General features: G+C 44.4%; 1 protein-coding gene across 7 annotated transcripts in view; it reads left to right on the plus strand.

Moving 5' to 3' along the window:
• The window catches only part of fam13a (family with sequence similarity 13 member A), a 51,946-nt gene that overhangs the window by 33,098 nt on the left and 1,402 nt on the right, over nucleotides 1-17,446 (plus strand). For 4 of the 7 annotated variants that reach the window (XM_035638133.2, XM_035638135.2, XM_035638134.2 and 1 more), the window contains 14 exons: nucleotides 521-731; nucleotides 2,765-2,823; nucleotides 3,114-3,156; nucleotides 7,648-7,801; nucleotides 10,196-10,261; nucleotides 11,815-12,031; nucleotides 12,118-12,259; nucleotides 12,494-12,575; nucleotides 12,670-12,875; nucleotides 13,473-13,556; nucleotides 13,830-13,925; nucleotides 15,015-15,098; nucleotides 16,300-16,499; nucleotides 17,316-17,417. In XM_035638133.2, the coding sequence (XP_035494026.2) occupies nucleotides 521-731; nucleotides 2,765-2,823; nucleotides 3,114-3,156; nucleotides 7,648-7,801; nucleotides 10,196-10,261; nucleotides 11,815-12,031; nucleotides 12,118-12,259; nucleotides 12,494-12,575; nucleotides 12,670-12,875; nucleotides 13,473-13,556; nucleotides 13,830-13,925; nucleotides 15,015-15,098; nucleotides 16,300-16,499; nucleotides 17,316-17,417 (1,746 nt within the window). The remainder of the gene's footprint in view (nucleotides 1-520; nucleotides 732-2,764; nucleotides 2,824-3,113; nucleotides 3,157-7,647; nucleotides 7,802-10,195; nucleotides 10,262-11,814; nucleotides 12,032-12,117; nucleotides 12,260-12,493; nucleotides 12,576-12,669; nucleotides 12,876-13,472; nucleotides 13,557-13,829; nucleotides 13,926-15,014; nucleotides 15,099-16,299; nucleotides 16,500-17,315; nucleotides 17,418-17,446) is intronic. The other 3 variants (XM_035638138.2, XM_035638137.2, XM_035638139.2) reach the window with 3 other exon arrangements.

A 17,446-nucleotide genomic window follows, 5' to 3' on the forward strand; every position in this document is an offset into this window, starting at 1 on the left:
TGTGGTCTCTACATTTCATACTGGTAAAGCATATCAAGTTTCGGTTCATTAATAAAGTCTGACCTCAGTACAATGGTTCTCCTTCCAGTTGGTGTTTTGGTGACAGTAAACATTTTGAGGTTTCAATCTGCATGGGAAGCTCGTCCACTGAGACACAGTGCAGTCATAACAAGTGGAGTTGTTGCGGTAAAAAGCTGATCCTTGTTGATGGAGAGAAGACCTGGTGGAGTCTCGGAGATGAGTGACACGTGGATTAGAGTGCTTTAGTCCAAAGACGACAGAAAATGTCAATAAGCGCGTTGACAGTAAATAGAATTAGCACAAAAAAGTAAACAGCATTTTAGTTTCTGGAGAAGGTATAAGTAAAGAGGTGTTGGGATGACCTTGGCATTTTGTGCTTCCTGAAGCATTGCACGCAATGTCGAACTGGAAAAGACAGACCCAAAGTGTGCAGCAGAGCGAGTGAGGGGGAAGGCAGACGTCTCATTTCCTCACCCGTCTCTTTTCTGACTGACAACAGAGCTGCGTCCATCACGGCAGACACCAACAAGGAGAACATCCCGTCGAGCGGTGGAAGCAGCTCCGGCAGCGTGGGCGAGGACACGGGCGGCGGCAGAAGCGTGGACTCACAGGGAGGCCAGACGGGTCACACGGAGCAAACCCCCGAACCCAGGAAATCAAAACACAGTCCCACGCTGGTGCAGCTCACCGACAACCGGGATGCACGCACAGTGAGTCGTGACACCTTTTCTCTTCATCTCCTTTTATCTTTGTTATTTGTCACCATCTTGACAATTTGTCTCTTACTCGTCTCTGTTGTTGTTGTTTTTTTTTTAACTGCTTATTTTCTCCATTCTTTATTCTTCAGGTCAACATATAACCTTAAGAAAGCAGGTTTCCTGTTTGTTGTCAACAATATTTTAGATTGAAGAGAATTCTCAGACTGCTGCCAAATATACATACTAGAAAATAAATTATACAATAGTTGGCACGGCTGTCACTGGAAACTGCATCCCCACAGTCACACGTCTTCCTGCGGTGAAGAGAGATTGTCAAAGCGTTCCGCTCAACACCTAATCATCATTATTTCCGGCTCCGTACAAATAATAGTGTTGCAGTTGACATCAATTACTTGATGGAGACAAGTTGGAAGGTGACGGGAAGCTGTGCAGATGCCTAATGGCTCCCTGCTCTTCTCATTGTACAGTGGGTTGTAATATGCAGCACGCCACACTAATTGTTGTCGACTTTTTGTCCAGCAGCAGTGCAGATGTAAGGGCCGTCTTTGTGTGTGCAATTAGCTGCAGCTTTTATCCACTGAAGAAGAGGATCCACCAGAGAGCAACGTGTTTCAGCTGTTGTCATATGGCTACTAGAAAACCACATGCTCCAAGTTCTGGTTTAGTGGAGCGATCAGCATTTGAATCCTGTCGAAAGGAGATTAAACAGATAGAGTAAAGTGCTTCTTTCATGGAGACTGTAACTCCTATCATTTATTTTACTTCTTTTCTGAATCTTTAGGCGTTATTTCACGAGGTAGACCATATGATCAACAGGCAGAGAATGCAAAGTTTAGATTCGATTCATCTTTATTTCAGACACATACAGTAGGTCCATATGAGTAAAGTAAAGGAAATAGATATTCAAAGTTCTCGTGTGGCTTTTTAAAAACATTTAACTTTTAAAACGTCTCTTGCTGAATGAATACAATGTATTGTGTTGAAAAAACATTTGAATTCCTCAAAGTAAGGTTTTGAAAAAATAATTGTTTTGGTATTGGCACTGAAACTGTGGTCTAATACAGTATAGTATCGATACATACATTGACTGATGATTTCAATCATTAGAGACAAGTGGATGAGGAATAATTATTTATTAAATATTTATGAAACTGGGAGTGCGCATCATGGGTGAGAGCGAGGAGCAATGAAAATTAAACCGCGACCAGAGAAACTTTGGCCAGAGCTACATAAGCTAACAGACAGATTAATAATTAAAATATTAATTTTTTTATACCGGCTGTCTTTTGCTTTGTTATCTCAATGTCAATTAAATATCTCTGGGTGAATCATACTGTGAAAATGTAATGATATGATACAAGATTGAATCTGTATCGCTACGGCCAGATAATAAAATACATGCAGCCAGCTATCTCTCTTCCTGCTGGGCAAGTTTAAATGAGTCATTCTCAACAGTGCCATGGTACAGCGAGAGCTCTTCACAAGGAGAGTGTGAAAACTGTCAAAGTAGCGACGAGGAAATGGTGTGAGGCATGTTGCCGTAGTAACGTGATCCAGTCTCCACACACACTCCTTCTACTATAGCTGCATGTAAACAAGATGGCTTATGATGTGTGCTGATATAAAGATCAGCTGCGTGGTGTGCTACTTAGCCCTTATGTAAATAGATTTGTATTTTATTTATTTATTTTTGCTCCCTGCTTATGTAACGGTACAGATTACACATGATGCCTCGACACAGATGGGGTATATGATGCATTGCATTTAATGTCTGCAAGAACCAAAAGCAATCAGTTTCTTAAACACTGTTAATAAACATGATTGTAAATTCCATCACACAAACCAATAACATGCTCATTAAATATTTTAAAGTAAGTAATTATCCAAAAAGACTAAAGCACATTCACGGTTTGTCCCTTTGATATGCTAATACAACAAAACTTGTCCCATTTTGATTTAAAAAACAAAGTCTAATATCAGCTATTTGGAAATTTAACATTTGAAATGTCTATGTGTTTTTCCAGGTAAAGGAGTGTGTTGACGAGAGACCTGGAGCGAAGCACATGGAGACGTTTGAGAAAAGGTAACTTTCTGAACTTGTTCCCTCAGAGGAATTCTTTTCCTCCACTTCCTATAAACACACAAAATGAAGCATCTGTTTAAGCGTCTGTCTGTCGGTACCTCAAGAGATCTGCATGTCATGCCGTGATGTTTATTACATACACTATCTGAGATATACTGTACATGTAAGTATACAAAGAAATTACGCAGTGCTTCCTGAGGCGTCTGTGAGATCTTGTTGTGTTAGGTTTGACAGAAGCTGGTGTTTATCCGTGAAATATTATTTACTGATTTGGTGTCTTGTTTTTTCAGGAATGGCATTTCAAGAAAAGATGGTCTTCCTTCTTCTCCACTGGTAGGATCAAGTTAATAGTTCTTTTCCTATGAGGAAATCTGTCAGATTCACGCGTTCCTCTTCTTGTAAAGTGGATCTGCTCTGTCATGCAAATAACAATCTCATGTTCTTGGATGGTACAGAGATGGATGTGACAGAAAGGAAAATGGCTGCGTAATGAATGATTGAAATAACAGAAAACTAAAATTGGAATAAAACAGAATAAAAATATAAAGATTTTTTTTTAAAATGGCAACTCAGTGAGTGAGAGAGGAAGACAAAAAGGAAGGATGATAGCTGATGTTTGTATCGATCAGTGTGTTTGCTCGTCAGGGTTTTGTGACACTGCCATGTCACTGCTTTTGAACAGAAACTCCTCTGCACTTCCATGGAAATAGAAGATTTCTCTTCTGACAAAGGGAGGTGTGAGAGTTCTTGTGAAAAGGGTTCTTCCAACCATTATTCCTGCATAAACGTACAACTGTTCTATAGTGAGCTGTGATAAACTCTGTGGAAACCCTGCACTTTTGATTTGGAGTAAGTGATGCTGTGGGTGTCGTCTTCCCCATCTGCTCAGCACCACTTTTACTCGGGACCAGCTCCGCTGAGCAGAATCTTGCGGCACTGAACCAATATGGTGAATCTTTGTCGATGCAGTCCAGATGGACTTTCATGCTGCAGCTCTGTCACCGCCACACTGTGTCACTGAGCGGCCATCTGGAGCCGGCATGGCGCCGCCCTGAGAGGAGGCTGGTGCCGCAGCCTCTCAACGGTCATTACTGCCCATGTTACAGGACGAGCATCACGCAGATATGATCGTTACCATCAGGCCGTCTCGGTCTTCCTCTGAGCAGCAGGTAGTTAGATTAATCAATAAACTGAGCATGGTGACCTCATCTGCTGCAGCAGATTTTTCAAATATTGATACAGTATTACCTGGCGGATACCTTATATTTACTGCAAGGCCTGTGTTTACTGTTCAACAGAAAACTATATCAAATTTTCTGACCTTTTACTGACTAATCAATTAATCAAGAATTTGCAATAATAACAAACAGATTGATACATATAAAGAACCTGACGAGCAGCCCTATCTGTGTATGAAGTTGTCATGACAAACGCGTACTCCATTTCACAGCATTTATTTTGATATATAAACACAAATCTTTAAAGTAAGAGAGTTGGTGTGCTGGTGCAGTGAGGGTCACTGTATGTCAGTCAGTGTCTTGTTGTAGTTTGGGCTTCTCTTTCAGAACACAACACAAGAAAACAGATAGTGGGAAATGAGAACGCCAGTGTTTTTAACCAGCTCATACAAGCAGGTCAAGCGTCTTAAAGAGAACGGCAACACTGACATGTCACTTATATTAGAATTGTTTATAGCATTTTAAGTCTTTTTGACTATAAGTCAGGCTTTATGTTGTCACACTAATACATATTTGTCTTCATGGTCTGCGGAAACTGGCAGTGCATTGACATGATTTGCCAGTGTTGGTAGTGTTGGCCATCATCATTTAATCATTTACGTATCTCACGTTACGTGTGTATGTGTGTGGGTGGGTGCGTTTGTGTGTGCGTGTGTGTGTGTGTGTGTGTGTGTGTGCGTGTGTGTGTGTGTGTGTGTGTGTGTGTGTGTGTGTGTGTGTGTGTGTGTGCGCGTGCGTACTTGACGTGTGGAGAGCTCTACCACCATGTTGTGAGAGAGTAAAAAGAAAACAAAGCTATGTGGGTGTGTGTGCGTGTTTGTCCTAGGTTATGTGCCCCTTACATTCCACCATGCGTTTGTTGGTGCACTGTGTGTAAGCCGCCCTAACACAACTTAATCATTGTCTAACACACACACACACACACACTCTCACAGCAACAGCTGGACCTTTCATGATGATGTAAGCGTGGCTCAAGTGTGTTTGAGTGAAAACAACGGCTGATGTTCCAGGGAACTCTGTGTGTGTGTGTGTGTGTGTGTGTGTGTGTGTGTGTGTGTGTGTGTGTGTGTGTGTGTGTGTGTGTGTGTGTGCGTGTGTGTGTGCCTTTAACATCTGTGCTCCTGTTAATCTGCTGTGATTCTCTTCAGAGTATCTTGAACTGAGTGTTCCTCTCCACACTGTCGCCTGACAGAAACCTTTTACTACACGATGCTGCCAGTGATGAGCAGATTGATCAGTCTGATAAAAGAAGTAATTCTCCCTCTCTCTCGATGATCATTAACTGATGATCATTAACTGATCATCGAGTGAAAGTGAGGACATAACTAAAGGATCTTATTGATTCATTTGCAAACAAAAGAATTTGGCAGCATAAGCTGCAGCCTAATGAAGAAACCTTTTCAAACATTGAGAATCTATTGTGTGATTAGATGTCCCTCCTCTCTCAGCATCTCTTACCTCTGAGACTCATTACATAGACATTACATAATATTCTCCCGGTAGACTAAAGCTTAATGGATCCATGTGATGAAAGATAAAGTCTTTAAATAGCCGTGAATTTACACAATCGACACATTAACACTCAATATGCATTATTCTTGATTAACTCTGAATAAGGTGCTAATTGTCTCAAAACAAATCACTTGTCACACTATTCATTTTAAGTGTGAACATTAATACTTCACTTTTTAATCAATGGTTTCAATTATCTTTAAAATCCCACTTATGGAGTCTGACAATAGGATGCAGTTGTGTGATTGATAAAAATAACGGCAGAATTCCATTTAGCTGCTTCATCGTGATGAGAATGTGAATGCTGCCTCACTGTCATTGTTACTGACACATTTGAATATAACAGAGCATTAATGATGTCAGTCTAAATGCCTTCCTTAGAAAAATAAAATGCAAGTATTTATGTAGTTATGAATTCATGATCAGGTTCATATAATGACAGAGAAGTTATGAATATACCCATGATAGATTCCTTCCCATAAATATATTCTTCTTGTTGTGTCATAGAGTAAATCATCCCACTAAACTGTGCAATTACAGAGTAACACCTTTGGCTCACAAGCAGAGATATTACTGAAACGTATCTAATATTCATATTGAGAGATTATTTGTTAACCTTCACATCCATTTATCATGATAGTTACACACACACACACACACTCCTCAGACTCTGAACTTAAACTCATTCCATTACCTGATTGGTTCGTATGCTTGTAGGATTACTCAAAAAGTTATGGATCTATTTGCATACATTTTGTGAAGGATTCTTCACCATAGCGAGACAGAGCAAAACAATGACATTTTGAGTCATATCTTTGCAAAAAGATAACATTTAAAGAATATTTAGGTCAGATGGAGAACATGTCATTGCTGTTAAAGGTGTGTGTGTGTGTGTGTGTGTGTGTGTGTGTGTGTGGATCTGAGGTAAGGGGCTCTTTATTGTTGACTGACTGAGCTGGTGCGGTATGTTCTTGTTCAAGGAGGGGCTGAGGGGGGTGAGGGGCAGTGATGGTAAGTGCTACTTATGGGAAATGTCTGCTGCTGTATTAGTTGGTCACAGTCTCTGGACACTAATCCCACTTTGTATCCTCTGTTATTCATATCACATCACATCAGATTTATTTCCCGGGTAGCAGCTGAGGAGACAACAACAACAACTCGGTATCATTAACAAAAACAGCAGATCAACCGCACGCCTTCCTGTAAGTCGTCTGTGGCATTTATGAGGTCTAGTCACCGTGTGTCTTGATCTGTTTTTCCTAAAAATAGCGTGGTCCCACGCCCAGAGAGAGGAAACGGGACCCCACGTGCATTAGCGCTAAGTGACCCGTGAACAGGTTGTAAATACAGGATCCACGGAGTATGTAGTCACACCCCCCCCCCCCCCCCCCCCGCCCATTTATTTACATTGTACTAGAATTCAGGTATGCAGCTTTGATCATGGAAAAGCAAAATGGAGTTGGGGAAAAGTTCGAGACGGAGGGAGAGACGGGAGAAGCTGGTGGATGATGGGTACAAATGTAAGAAGTAATGAGAGGTGCACGTTTGCATGTGGTCTTAGCTGAATGTTTGTCTTCAGAGAAACAGATAAGGAGAGAGAAAAAATCTCCCAGTCAGCCTACGTGTGCTGGCTCACAATCTGTCTGCTTTTCTTTTTTTTTGTCCTCCCCCCCTCCCTCCCGTCTTAACACCCCTCCACCCCTCCCCACTGTTCTTTCTGCTGTGGAACAAACAAGTCCAGAGCGGCGCTCGGGTGGGGAATATATGCACGTCAGGCATGAGAGAAGGCAAGGCGGGCTACTGTAGAGAGAAAAAATAAGAGGGAGGGGGGGGGGTGAGGGACTCCAGAGGGCGAAAGAGGCGGAACCAATCCACCCCTGCTCTCTCTCACACAGCCAAAGACAGATGGGCGGATGTTTTGGCCAGCCACGGCGGCCAATCGCGAGCAGGCACCAGCCCCCTCTGTTAGGGCAGGGCCAGTCTGAGGGAGTGTGTCGCTCAACTTAAAGAGTGTGTTCACAGGCTGGTCGTCGTTGTTGTGAGCTCTTTCTCCCTTTCTCTCATGGTTGTGCAGACGTTGAGGATGAAGATCCAGGAGTCGCCTGTCACCTGTGACACGGGGAGGGTCAGTGGCGGAGAGGTGCGAGACTCGGACTGCGAGAGGACGAGCTGCGAGGATGTTCCTCGGCTGGACCTGACCACGCTGACCGAGGACGACAACTGGGGAGGTGAGGCTGAAGGCCGTCTCAATGTTGTTTTCGTGCTCAGGGTTTTTTCCCCTCACATGCAACAGCACCTCATTTCTTAAAGGGGTCGTAAAATCTCTCTGTAATACGCGCCACTTTCTACACAAACACATGCCCAGGCAACCCTCTCACTCCACTGAGCTCTGCACATGGGCGTCTGGGGAGCAGCTGCACACCTTCTGCTGCCTCCTCCTCTTCCTCCTGATGCTGCGCCTCCTGCCTCTCCCGCAGGATTTTTAAAGATATTTTTTGGGACATTTTTATGCTTTGTTGATAGTTGACAGTAATTACAGGAAAGGGGGAGAGAGTGGGGAGGACATTCAGCAAGTGGACAGGGTCGGAGTCGAGCCCATGGCCGCTGCAGGAGGACTCCAGCCTCCGGCGGGGCGCCAGTGCTGCTCACTGAGCTACCCGACGCTCCCTCTCCCGCAGGATTTAATCAACACAAAAAAATCCTCTTGAGTTCTCTAGCCACCTATATCTGGAGGACAAACGCTCACTGCAGACCAGTTTTGCTTGCTTTGCTCGGTGGGCAAGATAAAGCAGCGCTGCAGACAGGTTGTTTTGTCGGAGGCCACATGGGTTTTTCTTTTAAGGAGTAAACAGTGGGGTTTTTTACCAGGCTGTATCACTTACTTGGCAATTTATGTGAGCAAACTGTTTACAGACTCCGCTGCTGCTGTAATTCCCAGTGAAAATCAATCATTAAAGGGGAGGTCGACCGGTGATAACAGTGTAGCTGTCTACAGAAGCTTGGCTTGCATCGAGTCCCAGTTTAAATATTCTGACTTGTGACCTTTTAAAAAAAAAAAAAAAAAAAAAAAAAGTGGGGTTACCTTTTCTCTGCCACTCCAGGAATAGTGATGGCAATGTCTCTGCATTTGCACTCGATAGCAGCTTCGCACAAGATCAAATTTAAACGCAACTCATGACGTGTGTCTGTTAAATTTATTGATGCTGGTTTATCAAGTGTCATTACTAATGCAGAGTTTGCAGAAATAGCCACGAGCGTTGCATTATTCAGCTCTCCGTGCCTGCCGTCAGACCTCTTTTGAGTTTGATATTAATGCGTTTGTTTCTGCAGTGTTGGCGTCTGTGCAGGAAGGAGATTGTGCACAGTCGCCGTGCGCAGAGAGTGTGTGATTGTTTTGTTAGGACGTTGCGACACAGCGGAGGTGGGTGGAGGTTTCTCTGCTGGGCAGTGAACGCCAAGCATTTTCCCTGAACAGTACTGGAATGGTAACCAACTTGTTCATTGCTTTAGTCGAACACAGTTAAAGGGCATGTCGCTGCAAGCGCTGCAAACGTTGGTCTCCATTCCACCCCCCCCCCCCCCCCCCCCCCCCCGCTGTTTCCTGTTTTAATGTGGCAGACGGAGCAAAGTCGTTCCATGCAACAAATCTGTCAACTTCCAACAGCCTCGTATTTGGAACGTTCGCGGGGGTTTAAGTGTTTTGTGGAGCTCTCTAGTGGCCAAATATGATACATCAAAAACCAGCAGAGGTCCGTGAGAGAGGTTGTTGTTGTTGTTGTTGTTGTTTTTTTTTGCATTTGCTGCAAGCGAGTTGTGTCAAGCCGGTCAAGTGCTGAATAAAAAATATTGCACCTGAATTGAAAAACTGTTCCTTTGTGTGCATGGAGGTGTGGTGTGTTTCATCTCCGTCAGTGTTATAGATTGTGTCTCTCATTGTGTGTGTGATTGTGATTAATATGTAATTTGCATCGAGGGAGGACATGGGGCATGTTACCGGTTTGTTTAAGGATCAAGACATTTTTGCTTCTTGTTGTTTTTTTTTCTTGTCTTCTCAGGCTTTCCCCAAGGCTACTTCCTGTACATTCTGTCCTCAATACATACCTCAGTTCATGGCAGCGAGGACGCCACATGCAGCCTGCATCATTGGCTGTGACAGGCTCGCCATTATAGCACGAACTGCAACCGTGTTAATGTACTGGGCAAAGTTGAAGCTGGCAGTGGTTTTGTTCCTCCAGTAAGGAGGGCACAAGTGGGATATCTGTTCTGGCAAAGTAAGCCAAGCAGAATCAGCAGCTAATAAAGCGGCGCAGTGGTTGCAGGTACGGTTAGTTGACGTGTGCCAACTGTACACAATGTGTTAGACTGTACAAGTGGGTATGCGGGTGGATGAGGGCACCAGGCAGCGATGGGAGACCTTTGTCCCAGTACACTCTGTGCCAACGCCTGTCACGGTGACCCGATGATTTGCGGCTGTCTTTCTTGCCCGTCTGACAGTGTTGTGGGGAAGACATTAATGGACATTTGAACAGGAAGAGAGACAGTTAGTTGGGGAAATGCACCACATCTGCTCTTTTTCATTCCTTCATCTTGTCCCCCTTTTTCCCCTTCTTTTGTTCTTCCAGGTTCTTCATTTTTTAACGCCCCCTTCCTTGATTTCAAAAGCATTTTCCATCCAAGCTTTTGTGATGGTGAGTGTTGTGTCACGTCACTGTCATCCCCGACTTGCTTTGCAGCAAATAGCTTGTCAGAAAGAAAGAGAGGCTGAAAGCCTGTCTGACTGACCTTTTCCTCTGCATGGCAACGTGCTCGAATGATCTGGACTGTGCCTGAGCATCGCACACGCACGCACACACACAACAACCTTTAGTGAAAATGGCAAACGGGCATGTTTTTCTGTTTCATTAGTCTTGTTAATCCTGGACCATCAGCGAGCGGTTGATTTAAAGGATTAATTTCAAATGCCACGGAGCCCAACTGTCCGACTCCGCTGCACTGCACTCTGAGCTAGATAATAAAACCTCAAAGAGGACATTCAGTGCGATTGAAAGTTTGACCTGCCGCTGTGAGCGAGCTCAAACACGCCAGGGAGCGACTACTCGATAAACTGCACGTACCTACAAGTGCAGGAGGACCCCCTGGGTCTCCGAGGCAGGAATTTGAGCTTCTCGTACGCTCCAACTCACCCCAGCTAAGAAAAATATGCATGTGCTGTTTAAGAGTGAGCGTGCATATTTTCCCCGGAACTTTGTGATAACAGGAATGTTTATGCTGACGGTTGGTTTCCTTGAGAGCGTGTTTTCACGTCCTGTATTTCTAGAGTCCACTGACACCTGTTATCTCGGGTCTCTCCTTTTCCATGAAATCTAAATTATGTCCCCTGCTGAGTTTCACGTATTGGCACTTAATCTCTGGAGTTTTCTCCTTCTTCTTATAACAGTGAACTCTCTCATGCGCACACGTGTCCGAACAGACACAGGCAGCAACGCGGTTTACCTTTCACTGCGCACCGAGTGGAAACTAAATCACAAACTCATCACTGTGCCTCTCGACATGGGTCGCGCCCTGACATTATCCCACAGAGAGCCTTGGCTTTATTAATAGCCCAGGGATTGTCAGGGGTATCTGCATGACTATTTTCACCAGACATAATTATTGCCAGAGTGGAGACTGTTACCAGGGGTGAGCAGAGAGGGGGAGGGAAGGAGGGTGGGTGGGCGTGTCTCACCCACGATCTCAGAACATCTGTGACTGTTGAGTCCCAGAGGAGAGAGAGAGAGAGAGAGAGAGCAGCTTCATCATGTTCAGTGACTTTCACAACCCCAGAGAGGATCCAGGATGATGTAAGGGGAGAATTGGTGATGATCCCTGGAAACCAAGCTTACTCTTAGACTACTGTTCTGTTCGGATTTGGCTGAAAGTTGGCAAAATACAGCCCGTAACTGGTTTCTCTTTCTCTTCCTAGAATAGAACAAAAAAGTTGTCAGTTATTATTCTCAATTCATCCTTGTATTCAATCAGTCCTTTTAAATTTAAAGTGTGTAACTTTGCGCCACATTTCCAGAAAAGATTCCCCGACTAATCCGTCCTCGTGAGTCTTCTGTTTGACAAGTGTCACATTCTAACACAAAGTGTGATATTTCTTTTATACTGAAATTGCAGTGAAATCATAAATCTATGTCCTTTTATTGTTATTTTCATTTTCTGGCTAAAAAATAGGTGTGTACATTTGTGTGTTTCTCAGAACCAGTCCCAGCGTACTCGTCTCTGCAGAGGGAGAGTATGGACCGCGAGGAGGCTCGACTCTCCCCTCACGCCGGGGGACGACTGATCCAGCAGCTGCTGGAGGAAGACAGCGACCCGATGCTGTCCCCTCGATTCTACGCCTACGGACATTGCCAGCAGTACCTGGACGACACCGAAGTGCCTCCCTCACCGCCAAACGCGCACTCGTTTGTCAGGTAGACACGTTTGGCATGGTTTTGTATTTTAGGGGCAGGCAGGAAGGCGCTGACCGTGACATTAACAACGACGTTTATCTCTCCAGTCGCAGGCGGAGTTCGTCTCTCGGCTCCTGTGACGATGAGAAAGAGGAGCTGACGACGGCTCAGCTCACCAAGAGGATTCACATCCTGAAGAAGAAGATCCACAGATACGAGGAGAGGTTCGAAGAGGAGCGGAAATACAGGGTTAGTGGTGACAACCTGTTTATTTATCACGAGAAAAAACTACAAAAAGAGGCTCTGCAACACCATAAACAAGTGCCTGAGGAGAGGCTGATGATTCATTAAAATGAATTAAAAATAGAGAGAGCTCTGCGACTTGTTTATTTCCAAGGTTAATTCATGCTCATTGCTGCTGGTGCCTCATTTTTGGAAGGTGAGTCTGTTTTCATCTATTTTATTGCTTTTTTCTCCATCCAGCCTTCCCACAGTGACAAAGCTGCAAACCCAGAAGTGCTGAGGTGGGTCAACGACCTGGCCAAACATCGCAAAGAGCTCAAAGGTAAGACCCATAAATATCGAACCCACTGATCTGTAATGAAGTGACTGAAATAAGAAACCAATAAAGCTCACATATGGTTTTTACTCCACGACAGAACACAAGCTGATGAAGTCCGAAGAGGATCTGCCGCCCCTGACGCGTCAGCGCAGCAACACGCTGCCCAGAAGCTTCGGCTCGCAGCTGGAGAAGAAACCTCAGCAGGAGAAAGTGCCGAAGCCGCCGGTGGAGACCACGCTGGAAACGATTCTAAAGAAGCTGCAGGAGAAGAGGGAGGAGGTGAACCGCCCCGAGGACATCAAGGTAAAAATAACCTGTCCACGCTACAAACTGACACGGACAAATGAATAAAAACGTCTCTCGGGCGGCAGGGTTTGAGTCTACTATGGTACTTCTCTTTCCAAGGACCAGTTTGAGTGTCATGGTGCATTCACACCAAACACAAAGCCATGAGATTACGTACAAAGTCAATGCAAAGACTGGAATAACGCTAAGACTTGAAATTCGCGCCACTCGCTCAAGTTGAAATATTTTAACTAGAAAGAAATATTCATGAGATAAACCGGACTTCACTGAAGTAACGCAAGTTAACACCAATGATTTTGCGGCACGATGCGAAAAATCTTCTTCCCGTTTGGCCTGGATTGCACCTTTAGACCTTCGGAGTGGGGACATTTTGGGAAGTGAGGACATTTCAGAACTTCGGAGGACTGTGTGGCGGTTCAGCTGTAGGGTCAGTTGTGATGGTTGAGGTCGGGCTGGGTAATGCATTATCACAGAGATAGAAGTACAAGTATGTGTGTTCGAACTAAACACAAAGAAATAACGTGTGTTGCAACTGAGAACGAACTCAGGTCGTTTCTTCAATGTGTTGACCCACTTCCTGTTTGCTGATGACAGGATATGACACGGGAGCAGATCGGAGGAGAGAAGGTCGCCCTGCAGAAAGCTCTCCTCTACTACGAGAGCATTCACGGCCGACCAGTAAGTCGCCCTCCTCCTCCTCCTCCTCCTCCTCCTCCTCCTCCACTCAGCTCCCCCCTGATCTTGTCCGAGCATCGCAGGCCCAAACAGAGAATAATAAAAAAAAGAACACTTGACTGTGACCCAGAACAGAACAGAACTGACACGCGCTTCGTTTGATGTCAGACCAAAAGCCAATTTTCAATAATTGTGTCGTCAAATCCCCACAAGTACTGTTGTTTATCAGGAAGTTTAGCTGACCTTTCGGTCACCTTTTTTTTTTTTCTGGTCTAGGTCACCAAAAGCGAGAGGCAAATCATGAAGCCCCTCTACGACAGATATCGCCTGGTCAAGCAGATCCTGTGCAGAGCCTCCACCATCCCGGTCATTGTAAGTATCACATCTCGACCTCCTTTTTTCCCCCCCCTCCTCCTCCACAGCTTCCCCCGTCTGTCCCACCGCTCCCCGACAAGCGAGCAGGGAAATCATGACTGCGCAGACACTTAATCCCAGCTCGTGTTGGCTTTTAGTGGCCGCTGTGGAAAGTGATTGCGGTCGTGCCACATACGTGTCATCCATCTCTCCGGGGCTCTTAAGCCTTTGTTGCTCGGCGGATCATTGGTTTGTAGAGGCGCTGATAGGTGGCAAACTGAGTTCACAGGAAGTGACGGCGCGGACAGACGAGTGCAGGGGATGGTCAGGGATCAGGAAAACTATCAAATGTCCTGAGTTGAGGATAAGAAATAGAAGGAAAAAATGCATTCAGTATCATTCATGCTACTTAAAATATTGATTCCAGTATAAGTACGAAATAATTCTGCCTGTAAGCGTGGTGAATATACGTTCTTTTCCCTACTACTCATGTACCATTTAATAACCATTTTTATTATGTAAGATATGATCTGCGATAGTACATCCATTATATAAAGCCCTAGCTCTAATCCCCATCGTACGAATTGGCCCTACTGTCATAGATTATTATACAATAGAAGTAAATGATGCAGCAAAATCATATCGGAGCACAGTGTTTGCGAGTTACTGTGCACAGCTGTGTTTTTTACAGACAGAAAGTTAACTCTCAAAAAATCAGAGCAAGTTAACTGAACCAGGTTTTCAGAGGCACAGACATGGTGAGAATATATTGTCCTGTTTTTTTTTTGTTCACACTCTGCTGCTGCTACAAAATAAGCAACAATAAGCTGTGATGTTAGCGTCATTGAATTATGAAGCTCTGCTAATTTCAAGAGCAGTTTCAAGAGCTTAACCGACGGATAAAAATGAAGTTGGCCTTTTCAACATTCTTGTCATTTCCACCCCCTGTGGACAAAAACGGTGGGGAAGGACAGAAAGTGAAGAAGGAAACCTCTTGCTTAGCCTAAACCAAAAGTTGGGACGCAGAACTTGTATGGCGTTTTCTCTCGTTGTAAAAAACCGGGCGTGTGAGCGTGGTTAACTCCTCCTTCTCAACGGTCACCACAGGGCTCTCCCTCCAGCAAGCGCAGAGGGCCGCTCCTTCAGCCCATTATCGAGGGCGAAACCGCACTCTTCTTCGACGATATCAAGGTGAAGAGCTGCTGTTGCTTCAATAATCAGTCGCCAGCTCCGCCTTCCTCGCCACGCCCCCCCCCCCCCCCCCCCCCCCCCCCCTCGCTTCCCTCCAACTCCAAACTTCCCATTTACTCCTCTAATGAACCTGATTGCTGCCTGTTGATTGGCCCGGTTGCCTGTTGAATCAGTAGCTGGCTGGACGTGATGTTTGAACCACAATCGAAATATAGAGATAGGAAATGCTCTGTTATGAATGAAATGTGCCCACTGAGTTGATTGCTGCAGTCTTTGATATGAGAAATACAAATACAAGCAGTCACACGATCAGTTTTAGACAACAATATCTTAATAATTATGACCAAAACTCTGCCAATAGAGAATATTAATGTTTACTGCTTTCTTTAAGTAAAACCATATAGTTCAATGATTGCTATCCAGGAGTACTAAAATAACAACACATGATATTTTTGAGTATTTTAAAATAATATATAAATTATGATTTGTGTTTGAAAAATTGGATTACAAGTTTTTGTGATACCGATCTCAATTATGTTAATTGTTAAAATAAATAACCAGTTAGCTGCCAGCTACAATAGGCTCCCTGCACATTCAACTTCTACCAACCTGAACACTAGGTGCATTGAAAGTGCACCAAAAACATCTGGCACAAACATAGACAACCCAGTAATATGGGGAGAAAAATGGAATAATGTTGTATTTTCTTATATCACATACAATGTTCAATAACATCCAGTTTGAAATAGATCTCAGTAATTACATTAACAAGTCCAGCGTTATAGTACAACGACGGACATTATGGTAAAAGCTACGAAAATAAGACCCAAGTTGCCGTGAATCAGAACCATCCTGACGGTGTTTCACTGTGATCAAAATGCAGTAGAACTAAATCATTTTGCTCATTATGTAACAAGGATTGTTTATAGCTGGTCATAAGTTGGTGTTCGGTCGATTGTGTGACTTCTAGGGGACTGCGCTCATGAAATCCATGTATTTGTATTAATACAATGAGTTTAGACGTGAATCACAAGCGTGGACCACTGGCGTGCATTTTGCTGCTGAACAGTGATGATTTGTAACCACTGGTGACTAACACTTGCACGACCCTCATGCACTTGACGCGTGTGAAGGCCGGAGGTCCGGTCGCCAGACCCGGGTTTCTGCCCGCGACACCGCTGACCTCTCAATGCTCCCGCAGGAGGAAGAGGACGGCTCCGAGGACGACGGAGACTCAAAGACTCAGTTCACCGTGACCGTCCGGCCCGACGTCAGCGCTCAGCTCGGCTTCCTGGACCACATGGACGAGGAGGCGGACGGTTTCATTTCACCGGTGGATGAACTGTCTCCGTCCAAAGGCACGACGGACATGAGGCTGTCCAACCTACACTCCGCCACCACGTGAGTTACTGAGTAGAGAGAAGAAGTGTCTCCATTTAACCACACGTCATACTTCTACTTTTTCAGAAGCAAACATTGCATTACTGTATCACTTTTGGCTTAATATTTTACACGATGAACATATTTTAAGATCATAAAAGACAATGGATTATTAAAGATTATAATGCATTGTTTGTTTCATATATTTTTAAAAGCACACACAGATACCAGTGACCTTAATGTGCCGGATTTTTTTCATCAAGGTCCATGCTTTTTTTCCATAGGCAATTGGTAAAAAATATCAGTTAAAGCTAATTAAAGAGAGTTAAGTTAAAGTTAAAGAAAGTGTGTGTGTGTGTGTGTGTGTGTGTGTGTGTGGTGTGGGGGGGGGATCCACTACCTCTGTTTGGAAAATGTAATGAGTTCTTTCTTGGCTTGTGTCGCATCCTTCGTGGAAATCCGTTCAGTAATAATCCTGGTGACCAACAAACAAACAAACTCCTTGACGGAGGTTATAATGCCTTAAACAATGAGAGGGGAGATCGAGCAGCGCATATCTCTGCCAAGGCTAACGCCCTGTTAGTAAAGAAGTCAAGACAGTCGGGTAAAAAATTCCTGGATCCGCACCAATATTTGACTGCCTCTTCCTCGGGTCATGCTCCACCCTCCACAACATTTCATGGAAATCCATTCAGACGGATAAACAAACAAACCCCCTGGCAGAAGTAATAGTATAGAGGACATTTGTCCTTTGCTGTTTTGGCTCCTTAGGCTTTGAGCATTTCTTCCAGCATTTGTTTCAAGACATTGGAACATTTGAATGTCTTTCTCTCACAGGGAGGAACTTGTGGAACAGCTCCAGGAGACCAGGGAGGAGAAGAAGAGAATCCGCAAAAACCTGAAAGAGTTTGAGGACCAGTTCTTTAGACAAAACGGAAGGTAAAGGAAAAAGACGGGATTTGTTCAGA

Source organism: Scophthalmus maximus, chromosome 8 (genome assembly GCF_022379125.1).
Source record: "Scophthalmus maximus strain ysfricsl-2021 chromosome 8, ASM2237912v1, whole genome shotgun sequence".
Lineage (NCBI taxonomy): Eukaryota > Metazoa > Chordata > Actinopteri > Pleuronectiformes > Scophthalmidae > Scophthalmus > Scophthalmus maximus.